The 25,676-nt window shown below is 34.2% G+C and overlaps 1 protein-coding gene across 6 annotated transcripts in view; it reads right to left on the reverse strand.

The window, feature by feature from the left end:
- Positions 1 to 25,676, reverse strand: part of LOC142339146 (ileal sodium/bile acid cotransporter-like) — a 64,755-nt gene that overhangs the window by 17,984 nt on the left and 21,095 nt on the right. Inside the window, exons 1-3 of one of the 6 annotated variants that reach the window (XM_075388912.1) lie at positions 17,253 to 17,625; positions 15,337 to 15,711; positions 6,018 to 6,337 (exon numbers count right to left, since the gene is read on the reverse strand). In XM_075388912.1, coding sequence (XP_075245027.1) covers positions 6,018 to 6,240 — 223 coding nt within the window. In that variant the 5' untranslated portion in view covers positions 6,241 to 6,337; positions 15,337 to 15,711; positions 17,253 to 17,625. Of the gene's footprint in view, positions 1 to 6,017; positions 6,338 to 15,336; positions 16,057 to 16,479; positions 16,503 to 17,252; positions 17,626 to 25,676 lie in introns of those variants that run through there. The other 5 variants (XM_075388911.1, XM_075388910.1, XM_075388914.1 and 2 more) reach the window with 5 other exon arrangements.

The raw sequence follows: 25,676 nt of genomic DNA on the forward strand, positions 1-25,676 counted from the left end.
TGAAATCTTAACATGTATTTACAAATCGTAGGAAGTTGGTTTCCGCCTATTTTTACTGAGAATGCGCTCAAAGTTGAGACAAATAAGACGAAAATGTGGCGACGTTGAAAAAATCACCGACATTTTCTTAAAAAAAATATACTCAAAGTCATGACAAGCATCAGATAACAACTGAAAAAGTTTTCTTTAAATTCATTATGCCTTGTGAAAAACCAACTGGATCTTTTATTGGGGACGCTAGGTCATTGGGTTACAAAAAATAACAAAGGAAAGAAAATTCAGAAGTCCACAAAATTTTTACAAAAACAGTATGTCAGAGTTATAAAAGCCATGAGCTAACCTCTGAAACCATATGATCTCGTTGGGCCTTGTTTATTGCACTTAATACCTGTCAATAATCGAGCCCTGATTTGAAATTTTTGTAAGTAAGTTGCATAGAAAAAACCTTTACATAGCGGAAAAATTTTGAAAATAAGAAGGTCGCGTCCCAAAAAATTTTGAAAACTTTTTTAATCGTTAGAATCTATGTTCAGATCAAGAAGATCGGCCCAATTAATGATGAACTTCTAACAAAACACTCAATTTTTTAAATGGTTGCGAGTTAGATAAATTTTAAAACAAAGTTTCTCAATTTGTCAAAAATAAGTAATGCATTTTGTATAATTATCGAGTTTAAATTTGCAAAAACTGCAAAACTATAATTCCCAGAGACACCTAAAGCCAATGGGAGTACAATTAGCTCTTTCTTGAGCTTAAGAATCAACGAGGTAATGGAGAGTTCTACTTAGTCAGATTGAGTTACATGGCGACAAAATGAAAGCAAAAATGAGACATTGAAAAAAAAGTCATTTTAAAAATTTTTGTTTGAAAGTGATTAAAACAAACATCTTTAAACTGAAATCTATCCGCAGGATTTGAGTTATATGACCTGGGCAAGAACTTGAGACGTGTCCTTATCAGGTATATGGCGTACAACAACAGAAAGATGAACTTAGGCAAAAAAAAATCGACAAAATTTTGCGATGTAACTGTTTCTAAGCCAAAAAAGCGTAAACAATTCAACAAAAACAGTTAATATATCCAGATACGCCTTTTTCCAACGCTGTGAGTTTTCAAATATATGATTTTGTTTCTATTGGTCCAAAATGATAATTCAACAAGGAAACAAAATAAACAAAATGTGCAATTAAGCTAAAAAAATAAAAAAGAAAACGCGTAGTATCAAAACAACAAAACCCTTAGTTGAGTATAAAATCTTAACATGAATTTACAAACCGTAGGAAATTAGTTTCCGCCTATTTTTACTGAGAATGCGCTCAAAGTTGAGACAAATAAGACGAAAATGTGGCGACGTTCAAAAAATCACCGACATTTTCTTTAAAAAAATATACTCAAAGTCATGACAAGCATCAGATAACAACTGAAAAAGTTTTCTTTAAATTCAGTTTGCCTCGTGAAAAACCAACTGGATCTTTTATTGGGGACGCTAGGTCATTGGGTTACAAAAAATAATAAAGTAAAGAAAATTCAAGAAGTCCACAAAATTTTTACGAAAAAAGTATGTCAGAGTTATAAAAGCCATGAGCTAACCTCTGAAAGCATATGATCTCGTTGGGCCTCGTTTATTGCACTTAATACCTGTCAATAATCGAGCCCTGATTTGAAATTTTTGTAAGTAAGTGGCATAAAAAACCTTTACATCGCGGAAAAATTTTGAAAATAAGAAGGTCGCGTCCCAAAAAATTTTGAAAAATTTTTAATCGTAAGAATCTATGTTCAGATCAAGATCGGCCCAATTAATGATGAACTTCTAACAAAACACTCAATTTTTTAAATGGTTGCGAGTTAGATAAATTTTAAAACAAAGTTTTTCAATTTGTCAAAAATAAGTAATGCATTTTGTATAATTATCGAGTTTAAATTTGCAAAAACTGCAAAACTATAATTCCCAGAGACACCTAAAGCCAATGGGAGTACAATTAGCTCTTTTTTGAGCTTAAGAATCAACGAGGTAATGGAGAGTTCTACTTAGTCAGATTGAGTTACATGGCGACAAAATGAAAGCAAAAATGAGACATTGAAAAAAAAGTCATTTTAAAAATTTTTGTTTGAAAGTCATTAAAACAAACATCTTTGAACTGAAATCTATTAGCAGGATTTGAGTTATATGACCTAGGCAAGAACTTGAGACGTATCCTTATCAGGTATATGGCGTGCAACAACAGAAAGAAAGACGAACTTAGGCAAAAAAAAATCGACAAAATTTTGCGATGTAACTGTTTCTAAGTCAAAAAAGCATAAACTATTCAACAAAAACAGTTAATATATCCAGATACGCCTTTTTTCAACGCTGTGATTTTTCAAATATATGATTTTGTTTCTATTGGTCCAAAATGATAATTCAACAAGGAAACAAAATAAACAAAATATGCAATTAAGCTAAAAAAATGAAAAAGAAAACGCGTAGTATCAAAACAACAAAACCCTTAGTTGAATATAAAATCTTAATATGAATTTACAAATCGCAGGAAATTGGTTTCCGCCTATTTTTACTGAGAATGCGCTCAAAGTTGAGACAAATAAGACGAAATTGTGGCGACGTTCAAAAAATCACCGACATTTTCTTTAAAAAAATATTCTCAAAGTCATGACAAGCATCAGATAACAACTGAAAAAGTTTTCTTTAAACTCAGTTTGCCTCGTGAAAAACCAACTGGATCTTTTATTGGGGACGCTAGGTCATTGGGTTACAAAAAATAACAAAGTAAAGAAAATTCAAGAAGTCCACAAAATTTTTACGAAAAAAGTATGTCAGAGTTATAAAAGCCATGAGCTAACCTCTGAAACCATATGATCTCGTTGGGCCTCGTTTATTGCACTTAATACCTGTCAAAAATCGAGCCCTGATTTGAAATTTTTGTAAGTAAGTTGCATAAAAAACCTTTACATAGCGGAAAAATTTTGAAAAAAAAAGATCGTGTCCCAAAAAATTTTGAAAACTTTTTTTATCGTAAGAATCCATATTCAGATCAAGAACGGCCCAGATAATGATGAACTTCTAACAAAACACTAAATTTTTTAAATGGTTGCGAATTAGATAAATTTTAAAGCAAAATTTCTCAATTTGTCAAAAATAATTAATGCATTTTGTATAATTATCGAGTTTATATTTGCAAAAACAGCAAAACTATAAATCCAAGAGACAACTAAAGCCAATGGAAGAACAATTAGCTCATTCTTGAGCTTAAGAATCAACGAGGTAATGGAGAAATCTACTTAGTCAGATTGAGTTACATGGCGACAAAATGAAAGCAAAAATGAGACATTGAAAAAAAGTCATTTTAAAAATTTTTGTTTGAAAGTCCTTTAAACAAACATCTATAAACTGAAATCTATCAGCAGGATTTGAGTTATACGTCCTGGGCAAGAACTTGAGACGTATCCCTATCATGTATATAGCGTACAACAACAGAGAGAAAGATGAACTTAGGCAAAAAAAAGTACACAAAATTTTGCGAGGTAACTGTTTCCAAGCCCAAAAAGCATAAACTATCCAACAAAAACAGTTAATATATCCAGATACGCCTTTTCCAACGCTTTGAATTTTCTACATTATGATTTTGTCTCTATTGGTCTAAAATGATAATTCAACAAGGAAACAAAATATGCAATTAAGCTAAAAAATAAAAAAGAAAACGCGTAGTATCAAAACAACAAAACCCTTAGTTGAATATAAAATCTTAACATGATTTTACAATTCGCAGGAATTTGGTTTCGGCCTATTTTTACTGAGAATTCGCTCAAAGTTGAGACGAAATTGTGGCGACGTTCAAAAAATCGCCGACATTTTCTTTAAAAAAATATATTCAAAGTCATGACAAGCATTAGATAACAACTGAAAAAGTTTTCTTTAAATTCATTATGCCTCGTGAAAAACCAACTGGATCTTTCATTGGGGACGCTAGGTCAGTGGGTTACGAAAAAAAATAACAAAGGAAAGAAAATTCAAGAAGTCGAGAAAGAAAGATGAACTTAGGCAAAAACAAAAAAAATCCACAAAATTTTGCGAGGTAACTGTTTCTAAGACCAAAAAGCATTAACTATTCAACAAAAACAGTTAAAATAGCCAGATACGACTTTTTCTAAAGCTGTGAATTTTCTACATTATGATTTTGTCTCTATTGGTCCAAAATGATAATTCAACAAGGAAACAAAATAAACAAAATATGCAATTAAGCTATAAAATAAAAAAGAAAACGCGTAGTATCAAAACAACAAAACCCTTAGTTAAATATAAAATCTCAACATGAATTTACAAATCGTAGTAAATAACTTTCGGTCTATTTTTACTGAGAATGCGCTAAAATTGAGACAAATAAGACGAAATTTTTGCGACGTTCAAAAAATCACCGACATTTTCTTTACAAAAATATACTCAAAGTCATGAAAAGCATCAGATAACAACTGAAAAAGTTTTCTTTAAATTCATTATGCCTCGTGAAAAACCAACTGGATCTTTTATTGGGGACGCTAGGTCATTGGGTTACAAAAAATAACAAAGGAAAGAAAATTCAGAAGTCCACAAAATTTTTACAAAAACAGTATGTCAGAGTTATAAAAGCCATGAGCTAACCTCTGAAACCATATGATCTCGTTGGGCCTCGTTTATTGCATTTAATACCTGTCAATAATCGAGCTCTGATTTGAAATTTTTGTAAGTAAGTTGCATAAAAAACCTTTACATAGCGGAAAAATTTCGAAAATAAAAAGGTCGCGTCCCAAAAAATTTTGAAAACATTTTTGTCGTAAGAATCTATGTTCAGATCAAGATCGGCCCAGATAATGATGAACTTCTAACAAAACACTCAATTTTTTAAATGGTTGCGAATTAGATAAATTTTAAAACAAAATTTCTCAATTTGTCAAAAATAAGTAATGCATTTTGTATAATTATCGAGTTTAAATTTGCGAAAACTGCAAAACTATAATTCCAAGAGACACCTAAAGCCAATGGGAGTACAATTAGCTCTTTTTTGAGCTTAGGACGAATATGACCGCAGTTTAAAGGTGTCTACTCCCAGTAAACTTAAAGCAAGTGTGCTAAAAAAGCAATTTTTTCGACAAAATTGTCTGAACTTTGAAAAGTTTAGCTTAAATTTAGGCCAGAAAACTAGAATTGAACAATTCAGCAACCCTCCTCTGTCTTCAGAGATGAAATCAATAAAACTAGAGATAACAATTTTAACAAATTCTAGCAAAATTGACAGAATTTTGGTCAAAAATTGCGAAAATGCGAATAAAAAATGACTGAATTACGTCTAATATTCACAAAATTTTGGCATCGATAACTCTACAAAAAACGAAAATTGAAAACATCTTTTTATTTCCATATTTTACTATGGAGGAGCTTTCTAATGATAACACTCACAGCTCCGTATGATGATTATAACGATCGGACAAAGTTGACTGAACAAAAAAAACCAGTTGAGTATATAGTTCCCCCCCCCCCCACTAAAGTGGGCCGGAACAATAAATTTTCTCTGCGAATGATCGCTCTCAATTAGATTCAACTTCCTGAAAAGCTGCTTTATAATGCAAAATAAGGGACAATGCTTGTGGTTTGATATCCTTTAAGATTAAATCAAACTTATTTAAATCTGAGTATCTTTCAGTTTTGCAAAGATTTTGCAATCAATTTTGCTTCAGCAAAAATGATTCGATGTGACCATAACAAAACTGATACAGAGAAAATTTTTGAAAATCATAAGACGTATTTTGGAGCGTTCTGTGCTGAACACTGTCTCGCACGAGCCGTCTTGTTGGCTTTGGAATCTAGCCAAAAAAATGAGGCGGATCAATCAACTGGGCTTCATGGTTTTTGCTGGTGCTTTGTCAGCTTTTTCAGCGCAAAACTCGTATGAGAAGTGCGCTGAATGCGCTGAAATTATCCAACGGCATTTCATATAAACCATCCTTTTAATGACCAGGTCTAAAGTAGAACAGTCCTAATAGCTAACCACTGTTGATCATGATGCAAATGATAGACATTGTCATCAGTCCCCCCACTGTGACCTTGAGCACTTTGGCCCACCAGGTGTCTATTCCCTGGAGAACTCCCTCGCTACCTCCCCCTCCACCTCCTCCGACAATTGCCCCTCCCCCACCTCCTCCAGGGTCGTCAGAGGGCGAGAAGGTTCCGTTGACCATTGGGGCTCCAATAATGTCCAGGTCTGCAAGCATTGTTATGTCTGGATCTAAGGTTTTGGTTGAAGTGGCAAAATAATAGGAATTTCTTCTGGACACACAGGTATAGTACTCACGATTTCACCGGCTGATTCTAAAATGAAAATGCGAAGTCACTTCGAATATTTTTAATCAGTTAGTTTTGTCTGATCTGAACTGTTAGCAAACGAAAGCTAATAAAGCTGAATATTAAGACATATTCTTTTAAAACTTTTTACCTGAAGAACTGCGATGCTTATAATTGTTTTGAATACTTGAGAAAAACTAGGGCGTAGATTAAAGTATGTTTGTTCCACGAAAATTGCCTATTAGTGATGAGTAAAAACCACGTGTATCCTCTTCCAAATTTAAAATTTCCGATTAGGATTTCCAAGTTTTGGCAAGTTGTACAGGAACCGCGCCACGGGAAAAATCACAAAAATTTAAGGATCATATGTACCTCTGCACTGGTGTAATATAAATTAAACGTTATTCACATGTTATAAGTACTGCAAAAGTTAGTATACCTGTTGGTATTTAACACAATGATAATGAAAATTTTTTGGCGTGAAAAAGTCTCGACTCTAAAGGCTTCAAGTTTGAGATTGAAACATCAATTTGGCGGTTTTGCGAGGTGTTTTCAGCTTGCTACACCAAGTATCCAGTTTTGCGTGCCAGGGCGCCTGATCTGTGATCATATAAAGAGCCTATTCGTCGGTCAGTTTGGTGGGTTTTTTTCTATTGCCAGTGATCAAACAAAAACCGACTAATGTCGGAAGAATTGCTCTCGAACGACAGGCGAGGCAATTGATTTCAGGGGCTGTTGCCTGGACCTCCCGCTTCCGCACCAGAAGCCACCCGACTACAAGGACCTTCTTTTTGCTATGCTGCAATCATTTTTTTTTATTTTAGCCACAAGTGAGAACAATAGAGATCACTCAAAAATGAAGAACGAAAGCGTGAAAAAGTCACTTGAGAAGTCAAAAAATATTCTAGCAGAAAAGCGCAAAAGCGGCCAAGCGAAAAGTTTGCATTAAAAAGACCAACACCTTTACAATAAATGCTATGAACTTCTTTCGAGAGCAATTAATCACTCTTTTCGAGGGTCACCTAAGGATACTTTCTGGTTTTCTTTTTGTCATGAGGTAAAAGGTATGACCTAATCGTCTGTACTGTAAGGAAGGGGTCGGTTGGGCGCTGGCTGAGTAGCTGCATTGAATCGCAGGATTTACGTTAATAACCAGTTCATTTCAGGCAGGCATGAAACGTAAAACTCAATTATATCTGATAAAATCACTAAATATTTAAGGTTCCGGTACTTTTTCTGTTAGTTTCTGTCGTTTCAGGGGGTTCAGAAATGTCTACTTCAAGATTGGAGTTGTTTATGCTAAATGAGAGGTAATTCTAGTTTTCACAAAAATGTCGTTTGTCGTTTTTTCTCCCTCAAAAGGGCGCACAGAAATCATGTCACCGGTCAACACTTTCAGAGAACACTTTTTCTTGAGAAAGTTACATAGTATTAGTTCCAAACAATCAGCACCGGATTCCGAAGTTTCGACTTTCAACTTTGGCATTTTTACATCTGCATCCTTTTCTACAATAAACCAGCTTGAAATTTAAAAAATCTTGAATAATGAATAAATTGCCATTGTATTTCCGCTTTGACTGGTCGAAATTTTTCTGCTAAATAACATTCAAAATTTGTTACAGTTTAATCACGCCAAATGGAATAGAAGAAATTGTAACCAAAACATCAATAGCGACTGTTCTTAATTTTTTGTGTCGTATACAACTCAGCTCGTTCGTGCCAAGCTAACAGTACGGTTTCAATTTTTTTCTGAAGATGGTTCTATAAGAATAAATGTTTAAAAGAATTAGGGAATTCCTGTTCTCATAGGAAAAACGCAAAGACCGGACAGGTTTAGCAGCAATAACTTAATTTCAAATTATTAGATACTTTTCCGACTCAGTGGATAGGATTTTATATCCGTTTGTCTTAAGTTAGGAATTGAAAGCAAATATGGGAAATTAAATCGTAGGCAATGTGTAAGGAAATTGCAAAAGCTCTGTGGTATAGTATGACTTAGTATGGACTTGGAAATAATTAGTATCAATTTGGAAAAACCAAATCCGTTTAATTTTAGTTATTTTAATTTAGTATCAATTTGGAAATACCAAATCCGTTTAATTTTAGTTATTTTAATTTAGTTCATTTCGTTTATAATCTAGTTCTTATTTCATTGTCAATCTCCTGTTTGAAGATAAAATCTTCATATTTCACGTTTATTCAATTTGTTTACATATTTTAACTGAAATCATTGTCTGTTCATGTAGTCTTGTGATTTGAGTTGCCGCGTTTGGAAACATTTAGATGTGATCAAATTGTTGATCAAAGTCATTTAATTTTAATTTCGTCATTCTTCTCGAATCTTAATTCAAGTTTAGTTGCCTCTCTTTCAATCTGAAATTCGCTCCGCTAATCATTCAATTGTATCAAAACAAATAAAAGCCTCAATTCGCTGAGCGAAGTACAAGTCTGTAAATTAGAGCTAAATCCGCGTCGCTAATTGCACAAATATTTGTCACTCAGAAAATCGGATTTTCAACATACAAAATTAGTACCGAATTCGCTCCGCGAAATAGTCAATAATTCTGAAAGATAAATTCTGTAATTTGGCACCGCTAAATTCACTTCCAATGCAGTAACGAAATCTATATGACATGGCGCAGCCAGCTCGTGAATCTCGAAAAACATCGCTGTCGATAGAACCATTTTGGGAACGGCCTACTTCGGATCCTCCAATAAGATGGGAAAAGTGGCGCATTCAAGTAAAACTTACTAATCTTGCACGAGAGAACATCACACTAGATACGCTTCTTCAACCAAAACCATCAACTGTACGACTACCAGCTGAACCGAAGTATGAGATGGCAATTGAAGATGCAACGAAAGAAACAGAAAGAGATCGACAAATAAGGAACAGCCAATTGAAACTTCAATGGGAATTGAAATACCAAAAAATAACGGAGGCAGGTGTCTTATGCGGAGAACGACCATGGCAACTCTGTGACCAAAAATATGTTTCACTCTTCTTGTATTTTAGCACCGGAACAGAGGGAAGACGTCTCCTCACACAAAAATTTCCGCAGGATAACATCCACGATCTCACTACCCTCAAGATCTGGGAGGTGATAGAGATAGCGTTCATTCGTCCTAGAAATATCACCTTCGATCGCTATGTGTTTTTCTCAAGAAAGCAAAAGAGGCGAAACGGTAGAACAATTCAACAGTATTTTGAAAGAATTGGAGGAAAATTGTGACTTCGAAAATCGAGAAGAGGTAATAATCAGAGACATCTTCATCACAAACATGTTGGACGACGACATTCAACGCGAACTTCTGCGTGACACATTTGACCCAGAAAGAGAGAGCACTCAGTATAGCTGTAAATATGGAGATGGGCCATCAAAATCAACAACGAATTTCATCAAACATCAATAACGGCGCAGCCGGCAGTACAATAAATGCTATACAATCTTTCAATAGGTTTCGCGGCGCGGGTGCACGCGGAAATCAGTCAGGCAGAGTAGCAGTCAATCGGGCAACAACTGGTCAATGTAGAGGATGTGGTCAGGTTTGGACTCCAACACATCGCCAGGTTTGCCCTGCTCTGGGTAAGAAATGCAATCTTTGTGGTTTGCTCAACAATTTCGCAAAGGTATGTCGGAAAAAATTAAATAACACACAAAATTCTCGTCAAGATAATAGCATGAATAATGTAGAAACTGTTGAAACTACAGAACACAATACACATTCTGAAAATCAAAATGCTAATTATATAAACTACGATGAACAATTCAACTCTGACTTCGATTCTTCGGACGATAATTACGTTGCAACGGTAAAAAACCTTAGCACACCGCCTATTGCACTGCAAAGAATGACAATAACAATCGGAAATACAGATTGTCATTTGCTCCTCGATTCCGGTAGTGGTTGTACTATTATCAATATGTCACTTGCCAGGGAACCAATGCTTAATTGTGCGCAATCTCAATGGTCAGAGAAAAAACCACTCGAATTAAAGTCTTTCTCGAATGATATAGTCGAAACATTAGGAACCCTAAAAACGCCAGTTCGTTGTAATGATTGGAAAATTCAAAGCAAAAATCACGTTAGTAGCAGACGGATTTAGACCTATTCTTGGACGTGATCTTTTTGACCATTTTGGGATAACAATCTCACAAAAACCTTGCCCGAACATAGAAATTAACAACATAGAAACACCCTGTTCAATAAAAAAATCACGGGCAAAAGAATTTCCTGAATAATCTCACGAATAGGAAAATCGAAACACCATACAGTCAATTCACAGAAACTATCGTGTCACGCATCAAAAAAGGAGAAAAGTACCAATTCATCTTCAATCAAAAGTAAAAATCGAACTCGGAAAATTTTTAAATGAAGGACATACCGAAAAGTTAACAAACTGCTCTGGTCAGTTTTTCATAACTCCAATAGTTATAACAGTCAAAAAGGATCAATCAATCAATATAGCCTTAGATTCGAAAATCTTGAATAAAGCTATCCATAAAAACAAATACCAGATGCCAAATATCGATTCGCTAATTCAAACGATTTCTCAAACACTGTCAACCGCACCGCAAGAGACAGCTTATTTTACGAAACTCGACTTGCAGTACGCTTATAGTCAATTAAATTTATATAGTGATACGGCCCGCCATTGTAACTTTAATCTTTTAAGCGAAGATATGACCGGCACTTATTGTTTCAAAACGGGATTTTACGGTCTAACGGATATGCCAGCAGAATTTCAAAAGCAATTGATTGTACACTCGCCGGCCTAACTAATACATTTTTTTAGACAATATACTGATAGTAAGTAGAGGCGGAAATGAACACCATTCAATTCTCGATCTTGTACGGAAATGTTTGATAAAATTAGATCAAGAAAACCTTCGAATAAATCTTGCAAAATGTCATTTTGCAAAAAATAAAATTGAATGGCTTGGACATAGCATCACTCAAACAGGTATAACAATATTATCGAATAAAACGGATGCAAACGAAAAGTTATCATCGCCCTCAAATCTCAAAAAACTCCGATCCTTTATGGGAAAACTCCGATCAGTTCATCATCTGGGCAAATTCATTCCTAATCTGTCACAATTGTGTCATCCACTTAGACCTCTACTTAAGAAAAATACAAAATTTATTCGGACGGATGAACATGAAGAACAATTTAAATTGATAAAAGAGAAGATTGCTGAAACAACAGAAAATAATCATTTTAATCCTGACCTAGAAACACGTATAAAATGTGATGCTTCACGTAAAGGTTTGGGTTGTGCTTTAGAGCAACGAACTCCAAATGGTTGGCACACCGTGGTTTTTGCATCGCGATTTTTGAATTCCGTAGATGATCGATATAGCATCAATGAACTCGAACTATTGGGTGTTGTTTGGTCTATTGAACATTTCAAGTATTATTTATATGGCAAGCAATTCACCGTAATAACTAACCATAGAGCTTTGCTTTCGATCATGAGAGAAAATAGAGCTAACAAATCTTATAATAGCTGACTAACACGTTGGGTCAATAGACTACTACCTTTCGATTTTACAATCGATCATCTTCCTGGTTCAAAAATGGGACTAGTTGACTATATCTCTCGCGACCCGCAACAAAAAGCCGTTAATATATCTGCTTATGACGAGCAATTCATATTTGTTAAATTGGATGTGATTAAACGCAGCGCCAAACGCTTCTGATTAAATGCTGAGAATTACATCGCTTTTGCAGCGCGAAACCCGCTGATAAAACAAGCCTCAAATACCCCACATTCCACTAACAAATTATGCAATGAATTCGCACCGCGAAATCCAGAAAATTCTGTAATTACGGAAAATGATAATACAATTAGCAAATTAGCCCCAATTAACTCAAATTCTAATATCCAAATCGAGACAGCAAACATTCCACACTCGTTTTTTGCCTGAAATCACCCTACAAAACAGTCACCCAAAAATTTGAAAATTTTTCAACGAATCGCAAGCAAATTCCAAAGTGTACTCATGTTGTCCAACTCCGACGACGTAACCCTAATGCAAGTAAAGCACTCAACACCATCTAAGGTCAGATTTGCAGACAAGGCAGTCCCATCCACGGAGACTTCCCTTTCAGTGAAATTGGCCCAGAAAAAACCAAAGACCAAAAGATCAAAGAAAAACCTTGATGGGCTTTACGAGCGAGGTTCTGGCGCCTGGTTCTTCAGTAGTCAAGACAGACGCTTATACTTCCGTCATAAAAGAACCAGGGAAGCGAGAAGTCACAATTCGCAACTCTGATTTGGCGAAATTTGGGACAAAGGCAGAGCGCCAAACAGATCTTCAAATATACGCTAATAGGAGGCCGAAAGTACCGTCAGGGAAGATAACTGAGGACCTGATCAATCAACATGCGAGAGAGGCAAGGAAAAAGTTTGAGGGGAACAAGAAAATGAAACACAGAAAGATTGCAGACGATGACAGTGCCGTTTCATCAATCCATTCCAACGTAACAAGAGCGCTAAAAGTGCGAATGCCGATCAAACCTAAGAGAATAGCAGTACCCGCACCTCCACAGCCACCCTCTGAAAATTTAAGTGATTCTGCGCCACCAATGGTGCTAATATTAACATCAATCGTAATTGCGGAGCCACCATCAAGGCCGAAAAGGAAAGCTGCAACCAAAGCAACTGCAGCTCTACAGTCATCAACGAAAATGAAAAGATCCTCTCCGTCAATTACGGAATCAGACGAATCCTTAGCGTCAGTTCAAACATGCCCACCGACAGCTTCATCGTTTTTGGCACCTTCGCGAAACAAAAGAAGGCAGTTAATCAAGCAAACCCAAATCCAAAATAAGTCGATGGTTTCCTCAATCAACAAAGCTGCAGCCAAAAGCCTAAATGTACAAACGGACAATACAGTGCATCCATGTTCTCCAGTACAAAGGAACCCGACTCAGTACCACGTTTCACAAAATTACGAGGCGCCATAAACGTCCATGACAGTCGGAGAAGCAGAAGGACTACGTGAAAGCGATTCAGATTAAAACTTTTACAAATATTATTGTATTATTTATAGTAACCAGTAAATTTGTTATTAATTTCTTGATAAACGACTTCGTCGTTTATTTTTGCCGAGGGGAAAATGTGGTATAGTATGACATAGTATGGACGGGGCTATCAATTTGGAAATACCAAATCCGTTTAATTTTAATTATTTTAATTTAGTTCATTTTGTTTATCATTTAGTTCTAATTTCATTGTCAGTTTCCTGTTTGAAGATCAAATCTTCCTATTTCATGTTTATTCAATTTGTTTACATATTTAAACTGAAATCGTTGTCTGTTCATGTAGTCTTGTGATTTGAGTTGCCGCGTTTGGAATCTTTTAGATGTGATCAAATTGTTGATCAAATTCAGTTAATTTTAATTTCATTCTTCTCGAATCTTAATTCAAGTTTAGTTGCCTCTCTTTCAATCTGAAATTCGCTCCGCTAATCATTCAATTGTATCAAAACAAATAAAAGCCTCAATTCGCTAAGCGAAATACAAGTCTGTAAATTAGAGCTAAATCCGCGTCGCTAATTGAACAAATATTTAGCTCTCAGAAAATCGGATTTTCAACATACAAAATTAGTAGCGAATTCGCTCCGCGAAAAAGCCAATAATTCTGAACGATTAATCTTGTAATTTGGCACCGCTAAATTCACTCTGAATACAGTAACAAAATCTGTATGACAAGCTCATAGATCTATGAATTTTTGATAAAGGTAGCAACGTAAATTGATATCGTTGAACTTTTGAGATCAGACACAATTTTACAGAAAGTGCCAAAACAATGACCTTTTGGGAATCTAATTGACAAACTCAAGTTCAAAGTTATTGTTAGAAACCTCAGATGGCGCGTTCGCAATTCTAAAAAAAAGATTGCTTAGAACCAAAATAAATAGCAGATTGAACCAAAACGGAGAATTGAGGGGCAGATCTGCAGCATTTTCTTTCGAGCTTATTAGCCCCAAAAAAAGCTATGCACAGTAATAGTTTCGAGAACTGCCAACTAATTATCATCTAAGATACCCAGTGTAGCAGACGGTTGCGTGAATGATATCTCCTAAGTGACAAAGAACTGATTAAGACCGTGCAATAATGCTTTGTCTCATTTAACTGTCAATTTACTGGTCCATTTGTCTAAAATCTTATGTCTTACTTTTGTTAATTCTCTAGCGAAATGAGTTTCATAGTATTTGGAGAAGAATTATGAGATTACAACAGATAATGTCCTAACGAACTTTCAAATTGCATTGGCGAGCTGTAGTGACCTTGTGTCATAATTTGTTGTTATGTTTTGGACTAATTGTTGTTGTTATTTGAAAAAATTGAGAAAAATTGAAAACTTTAAAAATTAGGTAAAATCAACTAGTTGACGACTCGAGGAAAATTTCAAAAAATCCAGGATAAACTTTTTTCTTTCCTCTCCGCCAACTCTTTTCTACTTCCAAAATTTTGCTACCTCTAGCTGTGAAAAATTTTTGGGGAATAAAATTCCGTGACAAAATACAGAAACCATCGTTCGCCATCCATGGTTTTAAAGAAAAGGCATTAATTACTGAAAAAACAAAATCGTCGAATTGAATCTTTTAAAATACAAAATTTTGATTAGAAGCAGAAGCACGCATCCCACGCAAACAAAATCACATTTTAAGCCATAAATGATTTTTAAACCATTTTTGCACGTACAAAATTTTAAGTTTTTGAACGACAAAGGAAAATCATATGCACTTTTGAAGCCTGAACAGAATAGACATCAAATCCTGAAAAGTAATCAAACATTGACTTTTTCATTTGCCCCCCCCCCCCCCCCCGTATTTCATCCAACCCAGTTCCATAGCACGCGTCCTTGCCATTACATAGAAAACCATTTTGTGAAAACCTGGTCTGTATTGTTGTGCATGCATACAATATGCACGCACACAGCTGGGGAGAAGAAAAGGAAACGATTTTAAAAAATCGAATTCAGATTTCTGTAATTCATGTAAACTCTTACCTCAATCATGCATCAGTCCCTGGACGTGAGAGTAGTGAACAAAACTTTGAATAACGCTTGAACAATTTACAGACTGCTAAATGACGGTAACTTTCAAATATCGTTCGATGATCACCTATTTTGTTTCTGAAAGAACTTTTTGCTCATGCGTGACGAGAACGTACATATTGTTTACAGCTAACAATCAGAAACTCATACGAACTTTCGTTGTTTATCTAAATAGAACAAAAACGTGAAGGGCTTTCGAACAAAACAAAAGCAAGCTGATCAAATTATTCACCAGTTGAAAAAAATAACAAGTGACTCAATTTGACATATAAGCTGATCAGAATTGGAAGAAAAAAGTAATTGTCTGTTGAACATAATTGCATCTCGCTGTTCAAAAGGATTAAAGAAGTTTATATAACCATCTTATTTATAAATAACCAGTAAATAACCGTAATAAATGAAAATCTAATTTTCTCTAATAATTTGATTGCTGTACAGATTTGATTATACAAGAAAAACGTATTGTGTTAAAAAACAGAAATTGCTGACGCTTTCCAATACATTAGGATACACTCAAATAAAATGGCTTGAATGTAAAGATATGGCTGGCGTTTTGTTTGCTTTTAGTGTAGTTTGTTTTTCGTTTTGGCCTCAAAATTTAGCCGTCCGTCAAAAATTCAAAAAAATATAACCATACATTTATCAAGCAGAGCAATAGTGCGCATTTAAATTAGAACGGTCATACGCGTATATATGAGCACAAATGTTAGTGTATATCTATGCATATATAAACGAATAAAAGCATTTTTGAGTGGTAAAATTCAACGTAGTCACAAAACGTACAAAATACCAAATTCTTATCAAACCATGTTTAATTCTCGTACAAGGTTTGGTTTACAGCTTTCTGGTTTAAATGATGGAAAAATTTGGGAAAATGCGTTTTGGGGAGTTTAATTTTTGAATATATATTCGATATCAAATACCTAATGCTAGTCTGTTTTTCTACTCGTAAACGTTTTAAAGACGGCCTTCTGAACGTGAACAAAATGCGTAAGGGATGTTGTTTATTTTAAATTTTTAAGTAGCTTTTAAAATTTTTAATGCATTGAATACGTTTATAAATTAAACATAAAACTAACTGCAATTTGCTCACACCTGCATTTTGAGACAGCGCGGATTTAAAACATGCCATTAAACTTTTATTACCCAAGTCGAGGAGTCCGCTCAAATTCCGCTCAAAAAAATGCAAGAGATGACCGGAATGAGCGGAATTTGACCGGAATGAGCGGAATCGATAAAAAAAAAATGCAAGAAATGAGCGGAATTTGAGCGGAACAAAAAATGCAAGGAATGAGCGGAATTTGAGCGGAAAAAAAATGCAAGAAATGAGAGGAATTTGATCGGAATAAAAAATGCAGGAAATGAGCGGAATTTGACATGACCAAACGAGCGGAAACATTGAAATTCCAGAAACAGGGAAAGTATGTACACAAAGTATGTAAAAAAAGTTCAGGTAAATTTACTTGAACCAAGTTCAGGTAACTAGAAGTTCAGGTGAATTTCAGGTGTAACAGCACCTGAAAACCACCTGAAAAACACCTGAACTGTATTTCAGGTAAATTTCCGCTCAAATTCCGCTCATATCTTGCATTTTTGATTCCGCTCAAATTCCGCTCATTTCTTGCATTTTTTATTCCGCTCAAATTCCGCTCATTTCTTGCATTTTTTTCCGCTCAAATTCCGCTCATTCCGGTCAAAAAAATGTAAGGGCTTTGAGCGGAATTTGCTAAACTGTCCGCTCAAATTCCGCTCATTTCTTGCATTTTTTTCCCGCTCATTCCTCGGCCCGGGTACGACTGCTTCGTTATAAAAGTAACTTTTGAGCTTATTTAACTTTATAACAAGATAAAAACAAAAGTGTGTTTTACGATAAGTTGAGCAATGACAAAGTGCATGATTGATGATAATAGTAGTTTGAATTATGAGCAAAAATAATAATGGCGTAAAACGGGTTATCAGCTTATTCAGAGTTAAAAAAACTGATGCGGAAAGAATATAAGTATCTTAAAAAATGTGAGTGAACTCTATTGTAAAAAATGTTGGATGAACATGCCACAATGTTGAACTATTCAAAATAACCGGACAGGTTTAAAGTTAAAGTTCAAATTAAAACATATCGATATGTTGGATGACATGTATCGACTTAGAATAAAATTTGACATGCAAATGAACGTAATAACGCTGAAAATAGCGTGTGCTGCAAAGTTGAAATAAGCGAAAGTTTCAAAACCCACAAACTAGAGTTCAAAGTTCAAAGTTCAATTTTAAGACGTAGAAAAAATTCATGAGTGAAGGCTTAATGGATAAATCGTCGACATTGAAATGACCACATTGATGCTCAATTGCACGTTTTTGCGTTTTCGAACGTTCGCTTTTTAAAATCTGTAAAAACCGACTTCTGTCGCTAAAACCAACCGCTGACCAGTTGAGTTGACAGCTACAACAAGGAGGCTCGGTAATATGCGATTGCACATAAGGTTCCGACACCGCTCATCCACATTTTTGACTTAATTGGCTACCAAATGATGAAAAGAAAACTTTCAAAAACATACACATCGTTCAATAAACAACCAACGAAATACGATAATGCCACTCTAATGGTCCGATGAAAGTCGTTGATAATAGGAATACTAAAAGGACAATAAGAAAAATCAAACAAAAAACACTATTTTTGACCAAAACTCGATAATGAAAAATCATAACAAAATCGAACTGGCATCAGAGAAAAACCAAAACAAAACTGTTTAACCTATACTTCATTAGAAAAAATATAGGACCTCCCCCAATAAACGAACCTATTTAATTTTTCCTTTTTGTATTTAATGGCTTTCGTGACTTTGGAAAAAAATTCTTTTCAAAAAAAACAAGTATAACCTAATTTTGCATTTTTTTGTCTACTTGTTATCTGGTTTCATAAATCAGAGTTCAGATAATACAATATCGGTGTTTGAAAAGGAGCGATCAAACATATTTTGAGGGCCAAAGTATGGCTTTATGGCTTCCAAAGCGTTTTCTGGCAAGTTTTAATTGATTTTTTGTTTGTTGTCTACTTGTTTTTCATTATGTAATCGCATAAAAAATTGAACACCGACAATTCCTAATTCCCTTCTATAGTAGCATTGGTAATTGTAAACCTATGGGATACTTTAGTCGATTTCTAATGTTTTCCTTTACTTTGAAATTAATTGTTTTTATTTTAAAAAAATCAGCAAATTTTTCATTTTTACTGTTTTTGCTTTTTATTGCCTCATTGTTACCAAGCCTTATTTTGGACTGCGATTGGTCCCATATCTATTCTGGTGAATCACAAAATATTTTATTTTGTTTCAGTTTTATCAGAGGCTATTTTGACTTTGTTATAAGGTTTCGTCTTTTAAACGAACATAAAGTTTTCGATATAACTGAATTTGGTTGTTGTTAATTTTGCCGTTCGTTTTGACTCGCTTTCTTAATATTGACATATCTCATCAATCTAATGCATCATTTTTTACTCCACTGTGGTATTTGCTTTGAGGGCTATATTTTCGTTCATGTACCAATATTTTTTGAAAAATACTTGAAGTTTTGGGTTTTTCTATCTGTTTCTCATTTGGTAGACAATTATGCCAAAATTGTGGATGAGCTTGGTTGGAACTTTTCGTGCGCTCGCACATTACCGAGCCTTCTTGTTTGCTATTTAACTTGAAATCGATCAATTCGTATATTATTTTCAGGAAATTGTCATCTTTTATTGGGAACCTATTCGGTGCTTTGATTAGAGTATAAATTCATCATTTTCAAAGCCAACGCTAAAAAACGGTGCGTCTGTTGCAGAAACTAAAAGTAAACTGAGAAATAGGATATTTAACAAGTTGATAAATTTGTTTCTAGGATAATTTCTTTAAACGTTAATTTTTTAGAGAGAGAAAGATAGGGAGAGAGAGAGAGAGATGTATTGAGATCAAATACTAGAATTCAATACAGGAGCAGTTGAAATAGGACCGGAACATGACATTCAAGAAAGCCTACATATGGAATTATATAATTGGAAGATGCCCTTAAAAAATTTAAATTCTTTTGACCAGATTAATTTTGGTTTGTAATTGCAGAAACTGAGTCATAAAATGATTGACACAAAGCAGAATTTGGACATAAACTCTATTTTTGTGTACACTGGGCTAATTTTTATGATTAGCTCCCGAAGAGAGCAGTACGAGTTAGTTTGTGCTCATACAGCTGTTTTTGAACAAAAATTTTTCGAGTGAAAATGTCTAAAAGTCAAAAATTTAGTAATGTGCCGGGTTTCTGGGATTAATTTTGAGGCAATTTCCAGGGCTTCATTTAAACCAACGGCAAACAACGCCAATCACACAAACAGTACACCGCCGGTGTCAGAATGGGTTAGCTAAGGGAATTTCAGGTGCTCCAGTTTTTAACCAAAATTCATGCCAAAAAAGTTTAAAATGTCGGATTGATAAAATGTCTGATTCCCTGGTATTTCAGATGACCCAAATGTCTAACATTTTCAGCTGTGGAAAAACTAAATTAAAAGGAGATTAACCGTGAGGCCTCAAAATTCCGCCCTTGTTGACTCAAGGCAAGTTTGTAAGGTCTATTTGACAATATAATGGACAAGGAGGCTCGGTAATGTGCGATCGCACATAAGGTTCCGACCCCGCTCATCCACAAGTTTGGCATAATTGTCTACCAAAATGAGGAACAGATAGAAAACCCCCAAAATTCAAGTAGTTTTCAAAAAAAATTGTGTATGAAGAAAAAGATAGCCCCCAAAGAAAATAACTCAGTGGAGCAGAAAATGATGCTTTAGATTCATGAAAAATGCCAATATTAAAAAAGCGAGTCAAGACAAACAGCAAAATCAAACAACATCAAACATTAGTTGCATCAAAAAGTTTAAGTCAGTTTTAAAAAACAAAACTTAATAGCGAAGTCAAAATAGCGTTAGATAAAACTGAAATTAAACAAAATAACCTGTATTTCACCAGATAAGATATGGGAGCAGTCCATAATAAGGCTTGGTAACAAAAAGACAGTGAAGATTAAGAACAGTTAATTTGAAAAATTCGCTCATTTCCTTTAAAAACAAATAATTCCAAGGTAAGGAAAACTATTAGAAATCAACTAATATGCCCCATAGGTTTACCATTAACAGTGTTTCTAAAGATGAGATTTAAGAGCTGTCGTTATTCATTTTTTTTGTGGTCACAAAAAGAACAACAAATAGACAACAAACAAAAAATCAATTAAATTTTGCCCGAAAACGCTTTTGAAGCCGTAAACCCATACTTTGGCACTCAAAATATATTTGATTCCACCTTGATCAAACGCCCATAATGTACTATGAGACCGCTCAATAATGAAATCAGTTTACAAGTGGACAAAAAAGAAAAAAAGCAAAATTAGGTAAAACTTTTTTTTCCGAAAAAAAAATTATATCCGTAGACATGAAAGCCATTAACTAAAATGAAATGATTAAACAAGTTTGTTTAAAGAAAGCCCACGAGACCTCCAATTATCCAGAATATAATCTACGCGTAGAAAGAGAACGTAAAATATGGCAAAAACCAAAAGGTTTTGAATTTATTTTGTGAAAAACCCGTGTCGAAGGAAGTAGAGTCATAACGAATATTTTAAAAACATTAGATTTTGTGACACCAATCCCTTTGACACCTTATCCTGACAACAATAATGTCATGTTTGGCTCGTAATTAACGAGACTAGGTAACAAACAGACAATAAAAGGAACAAAATTGCGAAATTAAAAAAGTGTTTTTTTATTTTGGAAAACAAATGTTTTCAAAATCATGAAAGCCATCAGCTATCTACTAAGATCAGAATATTTAGCCATCTATTTTTCCATGAAAAACAATGAAGCCAGGTAATTGTACAGGAAATTTTATGCGACTAAAAAGACAAAGTAAAAACGACAGTTAAAGACAAAATTAAAAAATTCAATTCAATTCTTCGAGTAAGTATTGTCGAAGCCGTTTAAAAAAGAGTCTATATCTTCCAAGGTTTTAATATTATCCATTGTGTTTTATTTTGATTGCCAATAATCTGATATATGAACTGTCATTAGCGTGATAATGTGACAAGACTAGAAATCTTCAAAAATGTGCAAATGCCTGAAAATAAAAAAATATGAAATCTAGTAGTATCAAAGCCAGAAAACCACAACTTAAGGTGTTACCGCAAAGAAGATTGAATTTAAACTTAGTAGGAGGAAGAAGCATTCCTTCATTGCTGACACTAAGCTTCAAGTTGACCGAGGTAAGAGAAAAATTGAGGCAAAGTTCAATAAGAAATTATTTATTTAAAAATCAGTTGTATTAAAAAAAAAACCAAAACAACGATAGGCTTTCAAATAATAAGGTAGATAAACTAAGGTGGAGCCAATTAGGAAGTGATTTGGACCTATCACTAACGAGCTTTGATTTGAATTGTTCTGTTATTTAATTATTATATAAAAAAGGTCAATTTTTTTTATAAAAAAGACCGACTGATTTCAATCCGAATTGTTTTTGAACTGTAAGAGTTCAAGATTGGTCCTCAATTAGCTCTGCTAATACTGTTCTCCAATAAAGTGCCCATAATTTTTCGAAATTTAGAGATTTAGATATTTCGTTAGAAAAAATCAAAAATGAAAGCTGAGTTTTTGATAATCAACGAGTAAAGTTAGCAAAAAACGGCAAAGTTTTGTTTATAGAGCAATCGCAACGGAAATTGAAGTATAAATAGCCCCCATTTGAGTCTACAAAGATTGTGTTAGTGGTGTTTGGTTGTATACTTCCTGCAAATTTAATCAAAGTGGAGAAAAGAAACTTATTTTGTGCTGTTTTTGATGAAAAAGTCTTAATTTTGAAATATTTAGCTAGAATTTTTGTTCAAAAACTTAAATAAAATAGCCGACAATCTTTTTTTGTCTTTAAAAATAAAATGAACAACACTTTTTTATCAAAAATTGACAAATTTCAGCAAAACTAGCAAATTTTAGTAAAAAGATTCCCGAAAATAAGAATAAAATCAACGGAATTCACTCTATTTTCTCAAAAGTTTAAACCTCGATATCTCCCCGTAAGAAAAGCAATTCAAAAAAAAAATATTTTTAAGGCCATATTCTACGCTGGACAAGTTTTCTAATGATATCAGTCTCAACTCTCTACGATGAATATATCGATCGGCCAAAATTGACTGAACAAAAAAAACCCATTTGAGTATATAGTTTCTCCACCCCTCAAGAGGAGTCTGAACAACAATTTATATTACCAGAAGTGATTCCGGTTGATCTTTATAAAATACTGTTTGAAAGTGAAGTATTGCAAGTTCATTGCAAGATTTCGACATCTCAAACTATTCCAAACAAATGGAAAATTTTTGAGTCACCCGGGCCGAGGAATCTGGCCAAAATTATGTAAGATCCGCGGCAACTAGCGTTGACATATCGGAAAATTCACCGCAATTTTCTTACATAATTATGCGTTGAATGCGTTGAATTTAAGGAGAAAAATTCAACGCATTCAACGCAAAATTATGTAAGAAATGGCGGTGAAATTTCCAACTAGTCAACGCTAGTTGCCGCTGATCTTACAAATTTAGCGTTGAATTTAGCGTAGATCTTACATATTTAGCGTTGAATTTAGCGTAGATCTTACATAATTAGCGTTGAATTTAGCGTAGATCTTACATATTTAGCGTTGAATTTAGCGTAGAACTTACATAATTAGCGTTGAATTTAGCGTAGATCTTACATAGTTTTGCGTTGAATTTAGCGTTGATCTTACAAAAAATCAAAGCGTCCTCTTGAACTATTAACCTCCAGTTGCGTATGGGACTCGAACTGCTGACCTCCTGTTTGCTCGTCGCCTGTTCTACCATTGTGCCACACTACCTTGGTTTCCTTAAGAGCCGCAACTCTTATAAAGCGTAGATCTTACATATTTTGCGTTGAATTTAGCGTAGATCTTACATATTTTGCGTTGATTTTGCGTAGTATGTAAACTTAGTATATTCAACGCATTTACCATGTGAGGCGAACTGGAAAAAATTTAAATTCTTTTAAAAGTTTTGAAAAAAAAATTTAACTCCTAAAATGGTCTGAAATGGTTTTTGCACCGTAAGAGAGCACGCAAATGTTATTTTTTGCTGACTTCATTTTTTTCACTTGTGCAGTATAGGGGTCGATACAGTAACAAAATTAATTTTTCGAAAAAAAAACTTGAAAAATTTGAAATCGTAAAATGGTCTGAATTGGATTTTGCACTATAAAAGAGCACTAAAAATAGTTTTTTTCCGACCTCATGTTTCTGACCTTTGCAATATAGGGTTCGAAACAGTGAAAAAAGATGATTAAAAGTATTCAAAATTATGTAAGAATGTAAGATTAGCGTTGAATGCGTTGGGTTTATGTCAAATCAATGCTAAATTCAACGCTAAATATGTAAGATCTACGCTAAAATTCAACGCTAAATATGTAACATCTACGCCAAAATTCAACGCAAAATTATGTAAGATTAGCGTTGAATGCGTTGAATTTATGTAAGATCAACGCTAAATTCAACGCTAAATAAGAAAGATCTACGCTAAAATTCAACGCTAAATATATAAGATCTACGCCAAAATTCAACGCAAAATTATGTAAGATTAGCGTTGAAAGCGTTGATATTATGTCAGATCTACGCTAAAATTCAACGCTAAATATGTAAGATCTACGCTTAAATTCAACGCTAAATATGTAAGATCTACGCCAAAATTCAACGCAAAATTATGTAAGATTAGCGTTGAATGCGTTGAATTTATGTAAGATTAGCGCTAATTTCAACGCTAAATATGTAAGATCTAAGCCAAAATTCAACGCTAAATTATTTAAGATTAGCGTTGAATGCGTTGAATTTATGTAAGATCAATGCTAAATTCAACGCTAAATATGTAAGATCTACGCCAAAATTCAACGCAAAATTATGTAAGATTAGCGTTGAATGCGTTGAATTTATGTAAGAACAACGCTAAATATGTAAGATCTACGCTAAAATTCAACGCTAAATATGTAAGATCTACGCCAAAATTCAACGCAAAATTATGTAAGATTAGTGTTGAATGCGTTGAATTTATGTAAGATCAACGCTAAAATTCAACGCTAAATATGTAAGGTCTACGCCAAAATTCAACGCAAAATTATGTAAGATTAGCGTTGAATGCGTTGATTTTATGTAATATCAACGCTAAATTCAACGCTAAATATGTAAGATCTACGCTAAAATTCAACGCTAAATATGTAAGATCTCCGCCAGATTCAACGCAAAATTATGTAAGATTGGCGTTGAATGCGTTGAGTTTATGTAAGATCTACGCTCAGGCGTAGATCTTACATAAATTCAACGCATTCAACGCCAACCTTACATAATTTTGCGTTTTTTAGCGTTGACACCTCGGCCTGGGCATGAAAATTTGTCTGTGGAACTTCAATTAACTTAGTAAGTGAAGAGAACAATTAATGTCAACGTTTTTCTTTTTTTTCACAGTTAATGTTAGGACGGGAACGACTGATGGGAAATTTCTAATAATTTTAAAAATTTATGAAAGTCAACACCAATAAAGTTCCATACAATCAGCCTTCAAGCTTGGCTGCTAGACAAATGCTCAATATTGCCAGTAGCAACGAGTCATCAAATGGAATTGTTAATAGGTTGATTTTGATGAAATTTCGGAAAATTTTTGGAAGCCAGGTGTAGATGAAGGCAAAAAACGTTGGAGAAAAATAGTTATGCCAAAGAGCACTCTTACTAAGGGTAAAATAAACAAGGAGGCTCGGTAATGTGCGTTCGCACATTAAGTTCCGACCCCGCTCATCTACATTTTTCACTTAATTGTCTACCAAATGAGGAAGAGATAAAAAAGTTAACATATCAACATATCGTTCAATAAACTACTAAAAGAATAAAACAATCTGCTCTAGAGGGCCTATGAGACCTGTCGCTACCATAATTTGACTACCAGAAAAGACGGCAATAAAAATCAAATAGTTACAAATATTAATTACGACAAATCTCCTTGTCCATTTTTTGAAAGCCACTAATAACCAAATCACAAAGGCATCAGACAAAAATTTATACTCAGAAGATTAACCGGCACATTTTGGAACAAAATACGGGACTTTTCCCCATTGCGACTTGGCAACAAGTCGACTAGAAATTAGCAAAAGGCTCAAAGTTTATAGAAACATTGCTTTTTTAAAAAAGAATTAAATTCGAGCTGATAAGAAACATTACGCATCAAACGAAATCATTGAGAGAGTT

This window comes from Convolutriloba macropyga, chromosome 5 (genome assembly GCF_964194025.1).
Source record: "Convolutriloba macropyga chromosome 5, txConMacr16.3, whole genome shotgun sequence".
In the NCBI taxonomy this organism is placed as follows: Eukaryota; Metazoa; Xenacoelomorpha; order Acoela; family Convolutidae; genus Convolutriloba; species Convolutriloba macropyga.